The 10,818-nt window shown below is 36.5% G+C and overlaps 1 protein-coding gene across 1 annotated transcript; it reads left to right on the forward strand.

Annotated features, from left to right (window-relative positions):
* The first annotated feature begins 217 nt into the window (after positions 1-217).
* dolpp1 (dolichyldiphosphatase 1) lies at positions 218-8,424 on the forward strand. Its single transcript, XM_059541780.1, has 8 exons — positions 218-375; positions 1,578-1,678; positions 1,781-1,865; positions 2,971-3,070; positions 3,615-3,713; positions 3,797-3,925; positions 4,011-4,100; positions 7,964-8,424. The coding sequence occupies exons 1-8, from the start codon at positions 300-302 to the stop codon at positions 7,998-8,000; spliced, it is 717 nt and encodes a 238-aa protein (XP_059397763.1). The 5' UTR covers positions 218-299; the 3' UTR covers positions 8,001-8,424.
* The last annotated feature ends 2,394 nt before the right edge of the window (positions 8,425-10,818 follow it).

Here is a 10,818-nt window from a genome sequence, read left to right on the forward strand (position 1 = left end):
TGGCTGCCTTCACGTAGTTGATATCAATTGAAGAGGAATCTCCCCATTCACTTAATTTTTCTTCTTTCATTTGTATAAATCAAATTTTCATATGTCCAGCCAAACGTCCTGTGATTGGTCCATCCCCTTAAACACACTCCTCTGATTGGCCGGCTGTTCCCATGCAGATTTTTTTCCTTTGAGAATGCGCTTGGTGAATGGCCGCGCGTCGAAGCAGCGTCCGGTAAATCTGATTGGTCGAAATCGTCGGGGCGTTTCATTCTGATTGGTTGACGGCTGATGCCCGGTGTCCGGGTAAGATGGCGTCGGAAGAGCAGTGCTCGGCACCACCTCGATGGCGGTCGATATCCTTAACCCACGTAGAGTATCCTGCTGGTAAGAGCATTTTTAAATTGTTGTTTTCCCCTCAAAGCCGTGTCATCACACGACACCTAATTCGCGACGCGGCGTCTGTGGAACATCGCGCAGCTGAATGGACGCGGCCAGGGCTGGGTTGCCAAATAGTGCGCTTCACTCCGCAGGGCACGGAACGCCTGCTGCCAAATAGTGGGCTGGTAATCCCGGACGCTCAGTTTCATTCTTTATTATTTAAACTTTAATCTACTTCAAGCATGAATCGATAAACCTGTGACCAGGTGATCGCGTCTGATACAGCCACATTGAGACCCTGTTAATGTTCCTGTAAATTTCAGACAAGACTCGTGGCTCTGGGGGGTTAATTCAGTTCATTCCCGGTTGCATCACAACCTTCGTTCGTGAGGATCTCCCTGGATTTTTGAAAGAATATAAACTGACCCCAAAACCCTGGAACATGTCAAAGCAAGTCTAAAATACACTGCGCTTATGCCTTAACACAGACAAACCGTGTTTAAACTACTGTCACGTGGATGTTTGCATGCATGAGGTGGTAAAACATGCCAGAATGAATAACATACACCAAAATAAAGCGAGCCTGTATGAGCAGTTTGTCAAATGCAATGCTTGTTTGACATGCAATCAATATTTCTGATATGCATATGGAAGTTGTTTGTGAAGTGGCCCACTTTTAGTGCTTTGTGCTCAAGGGGAAGGTTTTTAATGCAATCAGAGAGTGTGCAAACCACAGAGATGAATAACTCTAATGTCTTGCTAAGTAAACGACATATTTATGAAGACATTCCCATAATGAGTGTTACTTTTTGTGTTGTGGTATTACACAAAAATAAAAAGGATGCATATGCACAGATGAATTATTCACAACATGATCTATACCATAAATTTAGAAAATAGATGGGGTGATTTTTATGTTTTATTTCGTGCCAACTTTAATTGTGTTTTAATGCATAATTAAGTGTATAGGAAAGTCGAATGTCCCAGGTTGTAAGTAATTGTGACGTGGCATGAATGCAAAATTGAATTCTCTTATCAAACATTTTAATCCAAGGTTGACTAAATATGTCTGACTTTTGGCAGCTTGGTTTGAGTCAATTGCAATGTGCAGAGTAGCCGTTCTGATTCTGATGATTGTTTTGACAGGCTCTGTGTGTGAAGAAGGACTCTAAATTGCTCAGTTTGACCCTGTTTGTTTGTCTGTCCAGGTGACCTGACGGGGCAGGTATTGGCCTTCATGAGCCTATTGCCCATCGCGATCCTCGTTGGATTCGTCACTCTGATCGTCTTCAAGCGAGAGCTACACACGGTGAGTCACATGATGTCACACACCAGCACGGTATAGGCTCAAATCCCAAACAGCATGCTACCTTGTGCTTATTGTGTTTTGTGCATTCTTTCTTTCTCTCAGATCTCTTTTTTTGGAGGGTTGATCATGAACGAGGGGCTAAACTGGCTGCTCAAACACATTCTGCAGGAGCCTCGGCCGTGTGGAGGTAAGTATTGCATGGTCATAAAAAACTCTTAACTATTAGTATATTTGAAAGAGTATAGTTTGATGCTGTGTTTCTCTATGTAGATCGCTATTGTGTGAATTTTTCCACCAAAAAAAACAAAACCAAAAAAACTGTGCTTTATTGGTTTACATGTTGGTCAAACGCTCTGAATAGTCTGGACCAGATTTTATGCCAATAGACACAATACTGGCAATATCAGACCATGTGCAAAAAACACAATGAGTAGTTCATGAACCAACCCTGGGGCTTGACCTGTGACCTGTCAGTTAGGTTTAGTGAGGTTTAGTCAGATCAGCTGCATGCAGGCGGCCCAGTTCACATCTTGGGAGTCTGATAACAGAAAACACCAGCAATTGCTAACGGAGCATGCACAAAAATAACACTTGTTTCATGCTTGGTTCTGTTCAAACATGTGGTTTCTATATTGTTAATATAGCTCAGTGATATTAATACAATCTAAGTTACGGTTGAGACCGCAACAGTGCTATTTTAATCATTGATATACTATTATATTTCTCATTGATATTTTGAATTAAATAATATTTTTATATTGAATTTTAGTTAAAGTTTTTAGTTTGTCATTTTTAGTCCGGTTTTTCTTTTTTATAGGTTTTTTTTTATGAGATTTGATTTATTTGCTTTTTAATTAGTACATTAATGTACATTAGTACATTAGTACATTAGTACATTAATTGCAACAAACAATAAGTAATACTGATTTAAATGTGATTTTTTTTTTTGTTGTTTTGTTGTAAAACTCACTTCAATAGTCTTTAATTTTCAACTTTGAAAAATATTTTTTTACTATTTTATTTTACTTCAGTTAACATAGTATTTATATGTAGCTAAATTATTTTTTTAATGGTTTAATTTCCATTTTAGTTAATGCTAAAATCTCTGGACCTGGAGTTTCTTGCAGCCGTTCTCATTTTTTGTCTCACTAAAAGAAGAGGATCTGTTTGGTTGACTCTAACTCTTCATTACTTCACAAGTTAATTTATAACTAGTACCTGACTAGTCAATTGCTCGTGCACATCTCTGATATTTTGTGAATTAACTGAACTGTGTGTTGTTTTGTTAACAGGAGGTCACGACTCAGTCACGACAGAGTATGGGATGCCTTCCAGTCACTCGCAGTTCATCTGGTTTTTTGTTGTATACTTTTTTCTTTTTCTTTATTTAAGGTAAGACTTGCTCTTTTTTTACGACTTCTTACTAAAGTAAAAAAGAACAGAATTTACAAAAAAAAATATAAATTTTCACAATTTTTAGTTGTTTTAATATCATTTACTTGGAAAAACTACAAAAAACTAAAAAAACAAAACTTTATTTATATTAATATTTGAATAAGTTTGGTATCAGCAGGAAAGAAGTCTCTTCTGCTCACCAAGGCTGCCTTTATTTGATGATTAAAAATACCATAAAACAGCAAAATTGTGAAATATTATTGCAATTTAAAATAAGTTTGTTAATCTGTTACACTGTAACTTATTTTTGTGATGCACAGCTGTATTTTCAGCATCATTACTGCAGTCTTCAGTGTCACATGATTTTCAGAAATCATTCTGATATGATGATTTGCTGCTCAAGAAACATTTCTGATTATTAGTGATGTTGAAAACAGTTCTTCTTTTTTTTTTTTTTGCAAACTGGATTCAGGATTCTTTGATGAATAAATAGTTTTTAAAAAACAGCATTTAATCATGCATTTTAATGAAATGATTCCAGAATGCATCAGACGAACAATGCCAGGTGTGTTGAATTGTTATGGCGGCATATACTGTCCATCGTTCTGCTGGCCGTGGCTCTGTCCGTTTCATACAGCAGGTAAAGTGGCTTTTTTCTTTCAGCGAGTGCAGTAGTTCAATCTTACTGTATTTCAGATGCATTGCTCTTGTTTGTCCTCATAGGGTCTACCTCCTGTACCACACCTGGAGTCAGGTGATTTATGGAGGTGTGGCCGGGATGGTGATGGGAGTGGTTTGGTTTTTTATCACCCAAGAGGTGCTAACGCCACTCTTTCCCAAGATAGCAGCCTGGTAATGATGCAAGTTCTTCATAAGCCAAGTCGTTTATATACAGAGAGCTCTGTCAAATGATCTTGGTTTCTCTTTCTCGTCCCAGGCCGATCTCAGAGTTTTTTCTGGTGAGAGATACAAGTCTCATTCCCAACATCCTGTGGTTTGAATACACAGTAACCAGATCAGAAGCCAGGTAAACTCACCCACAATTCTTCTGGAGTATTTTTATAGTCATTTTATGTTACTTTTATGTCCTTTGTAATTGAGAAGCCTTAGTATAAATTCACTTTCACTGCATTTAGACTCTTATCATTGCATTCAAGGCACATAGTTTATCAGTATAGTTTTTCATGGCAAGCAAACCCAATGTTTGAGCCACAGGAAAGCAGGCATTTATGGCTTTTTCTATGAAAAGGGTACTAAATAAAACTGATAACTTTTAAAGTCTTCAAAATAAAGTTGTTTACAGGAGGTGTGCATAACCTTCAAAAGTTTTTTTTTTTATTTCAAAATGCAATAACTCCATTGAATCCATATGAAAGTTATCGTTCATATTGAAACTGATACACAAAATAGTAATTTGATCCACACATGACAGCTTCTGAACATGGTCAACACTAATCTTATATACAGGCACTGGACTAAAATTACATCCCATCAGCCATCGCTTCTGAAATGAATGCAATGGGTCATCTTGTTAATGCTATAAATTAATTACAGCAATACAATTTCATCAAGAACATGAACAATATCACATTAGACCACAGAAATTCCAAAATGACATTTCCCTTACATTCAACCTCCAAAAGTGCATACATCTTTGACATGTGACAATCATTTTGTTGACTAGTGCTTTGTTCTGTATTAACAAAAACATAAATGGCATTAATAAAAACACTGACAAGCTACGCAATATTACGTTCATAATCAAATGTGATTCATCTAATGAACGGGATTTAGCGTATCTTGTCAGTGGTCTACGACTCTGTGCTTTAAATGCATCTGAATAATTTCCATTTGAAAGCACATGATGGAGATTTACTGATACTATTAATCTCAGAACTGGCTTATCTGTCGAGATGCGCGACAATCACATGCGATTTATCGTGCAGCCTTTGTTTGTTGATCACAAAGTACAAGTAGATGAGGAAAACTAGGATTCTGGGTGTATTCAGAGCGCCAGCATTACTTTATAGAGTGCGTTGTATGGTGCGCTGTGATTGGTTGAGCGGATATATCGCGTTCTGCAAAAAAGGGAGACTGGCATTTGTTGCGTTTTGGAAAAAAGGGAGAAACCCTGACCTAATAACTCTGGGAATATCGCATTTTGCGTAAAAAAAAAAATTTAAATAAATACTTTGAAGTACTGACCAGAGACAATACTGATTTTGATGGAAACTCGTTATTTATATTATTTTTATGCCGTTTATCACCAAACTCTTAATAAAATCAAATATTTATTAAAAAAAAAATATATATATATATATTTTTAATGATTATTAATGCTACAACCCGAATTCCGGAAAAGTTGGGAAGTTTTTTAAATTTTAATAAAATGAAAACTAAAGGAATTTCCAATCACATGAGACAATATTTTATTCACAATAGAACATAGATAACGTAGCAAATGTTTAAACTGAGAAATTTTACACTTTTATCCACTTAATTAGCTCATTTAAAATTTAATGCCTGCTACAGGTCTCAAAAAACGGGGCAACAAATGGCTAAAAAAGCAAGCAGTTTTGAAAAGATTCAGCTGGGAGAACATCTAGTGATTAATTAAGTTAATTGATATCAGGTCTGTAACATGATTAGCTATAAAAGCTTTGTCTTAGAGAAGCAGAGTCTCTCAGAAGTAAAGATGGGCAGAGGCTCTCCAATCTATGAAAGACTGCGTAAAAAAATTGTGGAAAACTTTAAAAACAATGTTCCTCAACGTCAAATTGCAAAGGCTTTGCAAATCTCATCATCTACAGTGCATAACATCATCAAAAGATTCAGAGAAACTGGAGAAATCTCTGTGCGTAAGGGACAAGGCCGGAGACCTTTATTGGATGCCCGTGGTCTTCGGGCTCTCAAACGACACTGCATCACTCATCGGCATGATTGTGTCAATGACATTACTAAATGGGCCCAGGAATACTTTCAGAAACCACTGTCGGTAAACACAATCCGCCGTGCCATCAGCAGATGCCAACTAAAGCTCTATCATGCAAAAAGGAAGCCATATGTGAACATGGTCCAGAAGCGCCGTCGTGTCCTGTGGGCCAAGGCTCATTTAAAATGGACTATTTCAAAGTGGAATAGTGTTTTATGGTCAGACGAGTCCAAATGTGACATTCTTGTTGGAAAACACGGACGCCGTGTCCTCCGGGCTAAAGAGGAGGGAGACCTTCCAGCATGTTATCAGCGTTCAGTTCAAAAGCCAGCATCTCTGATGGTATGGGGGTGCATAAGTGCATACGGTATGGGCAGCTTGCATGTTTTGGAAGGCTCTGTGAATGCTGAAAGGTATATAAAGGTTTTAGAGCAACATATGCTTCCCTCCAAACAACGTCTATTTCAGGGAAGGCCTTGTTTATTTCAGCAGGACAATGCAAAACCACATACTGCAGCTATAACAACAGCATGGCTTCGTCGTAGAAGAGTCCGGGTGCTAACCTGGCCTGCCTGCAGTCCAGATCTTTCACCTATACAGAACATTTGGCGCATCATTAAACGAAAAATACGTCAAAGAAGACCACGAACTCTTTAGCAGCTGGAAATCTATATAAGGCAAGAATGGGACCAAATTCCAACAGCAAAACTCCAGCAACTCATAGCCTCAATGCCCAGACGTCTTCAAACTGTTTTGAAAAGAAAAGGAGATGCTACACCATGGTAAACATGCCCCGTCCCAACTATTTTGAGACCTGTAGCAGAAATCAAAATTGAAATGAGCTCATTTTGTGCATAAAATTGTAAACTTTCTCAGTTTAAACATTTGCTATGTTATCTATGTTCTATTGTGAATTAAATATTGGCTCATGTGATTTGAAAGTCTTTTAGTTTTCATTTTATTAAAATTCAAAAAACGTCCCAACTTTTCCGGAATTCGGGTTGTATTATGTGTAGGGGCTAGCTAGTTTTGGGGTGTAGTTAACTGTTGTAGGGGAATGTACAGTTAAAACCCAAGGACCAGATATGATGAATGAAGACCAGGACTCAGAGATGCGTTCAATTAAAGAAAGATTTACTGAAGAACATGGTTTGCAGTTTCATCAGCAGAAGTCAGCTTCAGTACTCTCGATGAAGTTCGTAGGCCGCTCTGCGTACAATTCAAAATCACCAACAATTATACCCTGACAGAGGATAGTTATTTCGTCAACAAAATTCTGATTGGTTCCAAAACCTAGAAAAACTTAGTTTCCACATATAGACGTAAACGATTCAAACATATCTTCTAACAGCTATTTTGGTGACAAGTGATCCGAGGTCAGACGCAATGCGTCTCTCCAAAGACGTATATTTGATACGCTGGACGTTTGTCCTGGGCCTATCTGAGCTTCTCCCTGTACAGACAGACACTAACACACATACACAGAAAACTTAGCAGAACGTCAAGGCCGCCTAGCAATAGCTAGAATTTTATCAGTATGGTTCATTACACACACACTATGAAATCATCCTCTTAGAGACTAGAAGAACAGCATAAAGCAGGATTCTGCTTATTAAAGATACATTTTTGCAAAATAACTTTACTAGGAGGCTTGATTGGCTGAGCTTGATGATTGCAGTTAGCTTGACAATGTGTAAAATATTCGAAGTTTGAATGAGATCTTCCTGCAATACTGCCTTAAATGATGTCACTTCGTGTGTGTAATGATTTTAATGTAAAGTATCATGTTTTTATAAGCAGGAATATTTTGCAGTGACAGATTGGCATGAAACATTTCCCGACATTTTGGGATTTAAAATAGTTGCTATTAGATTATAGTTTATCTAATAGTTTATCCTAGCTTAAAGTGCCTTGTAAACCTTTGACTTACACTTTTCTTTGGTTGTCTTCTCTTACAGAAACAGACAACGAAAGCTGGGAACGAAGCTTCAGTGATTTTCTACAAAACCCAATGATAACTGACAAAGGACCACACACACACACACACACACACAAACACTGGAGTTTCATAGTCGGGACTGTTCTGGTTGATGTGAATGCGGAGAACAGTGTATTTCTGGACCAAAGGAGCGAGTTCGTACCACAGACATGACCGTTATAACATGGCCATCTCCTCCCCTCGTCCTTATACTTCCCCTTTGCTCCTGATGCATGCAGACCGTGCAAGAGACAACAACTATTTAATGACAAATCTAATATATATTTTATTCATTACCGTTCACAGGGAAGATCTTAACAGCGACGGTTTAAGACATGACAAACCTATCAGCATGGCATTACTTTTATTTAAACGACGTGTTAAAGGAACATGGACAGGAATACTGGGTAATAAAAGCAGTGCAGTAACAAATACAACCTGGATGAGGGTGTGGGTGTGGGGTTGGGGGGGGGGGGTTGTTGGTTAATGGCTTTTGCTCATTTGTAGATCTTAAAAGACATAAATACTCATCAGAAAATATGTCCAGCTCACATTTCTCCCAAAAATAATAAAATTGAAATTTAAGCCTATTTTCGAGGCAATTTTGTTTGCATTTGTGACATTTTCATAAGGGCTAAGCATATTTGCTTGTCAAATTCTTTTTAACATTTTGCATAATTTTTTTACAATTCTCAATAATGATTGTCATTCGTCTTTTTTTGTGGACATGAAATCTTAATGGTTTCATTTTCTTTTGTCAGAATATGCATTTCTTGTTCAATTTTGACATGTTGAAGCTGTTTCCACCATTGGAGTTTCTCTCACGATTTTTTCTAAGAATTTTAAATTTGTATCTCACAATTCCTCTTCTGCAATTCTGACATTTTTCTCACAAAAGTTCATATCTTGCAGTTTTTTTTTTAAAAATGTGAATAAAAAAAATAAATAGAATAAAAAAAATCTAAATAATTATAACTTCTTATTCCACAAATCTGAGTTTATATCTCGCAATTCACATGTAGTCATGTAGGAAAAAAGTCTAAATTGTGAGACAAACTCTGCATTGTAAAAAAAAAAAAAAAAAGTCTAGATGTATACTAAAATATAATATTGGAATTAACCATAAAACCTTTTTATTCTGTGGTGGAAACAGGCTTCCATAGGAACGAACATGTCCCTGACATCATCTTGATGGGTTATTCACCTTAACTTCCTGTTAAAAAGTGTAACATAAACTTAAATAGTTTGCACTTTGTGAATTTGACTTTTAAACAGCCCATGTTAGCACTAATAGTTTTTGCTCTGCTGGCCGTTTCTGTTGTAAAGTTTGTCCCCATGCAGACATTTTTTGCATTTGATTTTCCTCCAGATTTCCGGGAGCAGGATTTGGGAAATGTCTTGAGCATAAAGGCATTGCAGAACATGGTGTTGTTACAACTGCTTTTCAAGTGGTGCTGGGAACAAAATTAGGTCATGGGAACAGATTTAGTGCCTGTTTTTAGTCAGAATTGTGTAGTACTTTTGTTTCAGTTTTTCTGTTTCTGACCCGTTTGTCCCTGATGTGGGCAGGATGTGAGTTTTCACACCTGACATCTCTGCTGTGATTTTCCCATAATACCACTTTTGAGTATTTAAGGACCCCTTTGCAACCGCTACAACACGATTACTTGACAAATGGAAATATAAAAGGACAAAACATAATCAGAACCCAAACCTTAGGTGAACTCTAGCATGTTCCGAGGCCTCTGTTCTTTTAGGATGATGTAGAAACTCTGTGACGAGATGTTTATATAAAGGGAAGAGAGGTTATTGCATAATTTGAAGATGATCCTCTCATATCATGTGTAATTCATATCAGGCTGAATAAAAAAACAAAAGATTAAGTATGAACTGTCGCAGTTATTTGTGCTAGTCTGAGTAAATGTGGATGTTGGTTTATTGTGTTCTTGTTTAATTAACTATGTATTGATTTAAGGTGTATTATCACTTCCGAAAGTACTCAAGCCAGTTAATATTGTCATTATTTAGTCTCCATATTCACAGTAATGTACTTATTACTACAACACTAAAATTAAACTTGAAATAAATAGTACAATTAAATTACAATATTAGTACAAATTATTATATTAGTACAAATATATGAAATTTAATGGTGTTTTTTGAAGATAATAATGCTGTTTAAAAGGCTGGGATCAGCAAGATTTTGAAAGTGATGTACAGGAGTCTCTTATGGTCATCATGGATGCATATATTTGACCAAAAATACAGAAAAGGATAATATTGTAAAATATTATTACCATTTAAAATAATATTTTTTAAATTTCAATATACTTTAAAATATTATTTATTTCTGTGATGCAAATCTGAATTTTCATCAGCATCATTACTCCAGTCTTCAGACATGATCCTCCAGAAATAATTCTATTATGCTCATTTATTATCAATGTTGGAAACATTTGCAGCTTAATATTTTATTTTTGCATTTACAGTTAAAACCCAAGGACCAGGTGTTGAAATGAACAGAAGTCAGAGATGCAATTAATTGAAGAAAATAGTTTGTAGTTTCATCAGCAGAAGTCGTTTTTTATTTTAGTATTTTATTCTGGAAACAAAACCCCAGACTGAGTGTGGTTCTTCAGATCAGCAGACATTACACTAGTGAGTATCTTATCAGGTTAGTTTTACACATACTATGTACAGTCGTGGCCAAAAGTTTTGAGAATTACATAAATATTAGTTTGCTGCTAAACTGCTTTTAGATCTTTGTTTCAGTTGTTTCTGTGATGTACTGAAATATAATTACAAGCACTTCATATGTTTCAAAGGCTTTTATCG

Source organism: Carassius carassius, chromosome 47 (assembly GCF_963082965.1).
Source record: "Carassius carassius chromosome 47, fCarCar2.1, whole genome shotgun sequence".
In the NCBI taxonomy this organism is placed as follows: domain Eukaryota; kingdom Metazoa; phylum Chordata; class Actinopteri; order Cypriniformes; family Cyprinidae; genus Carassius; species Carassius carassius.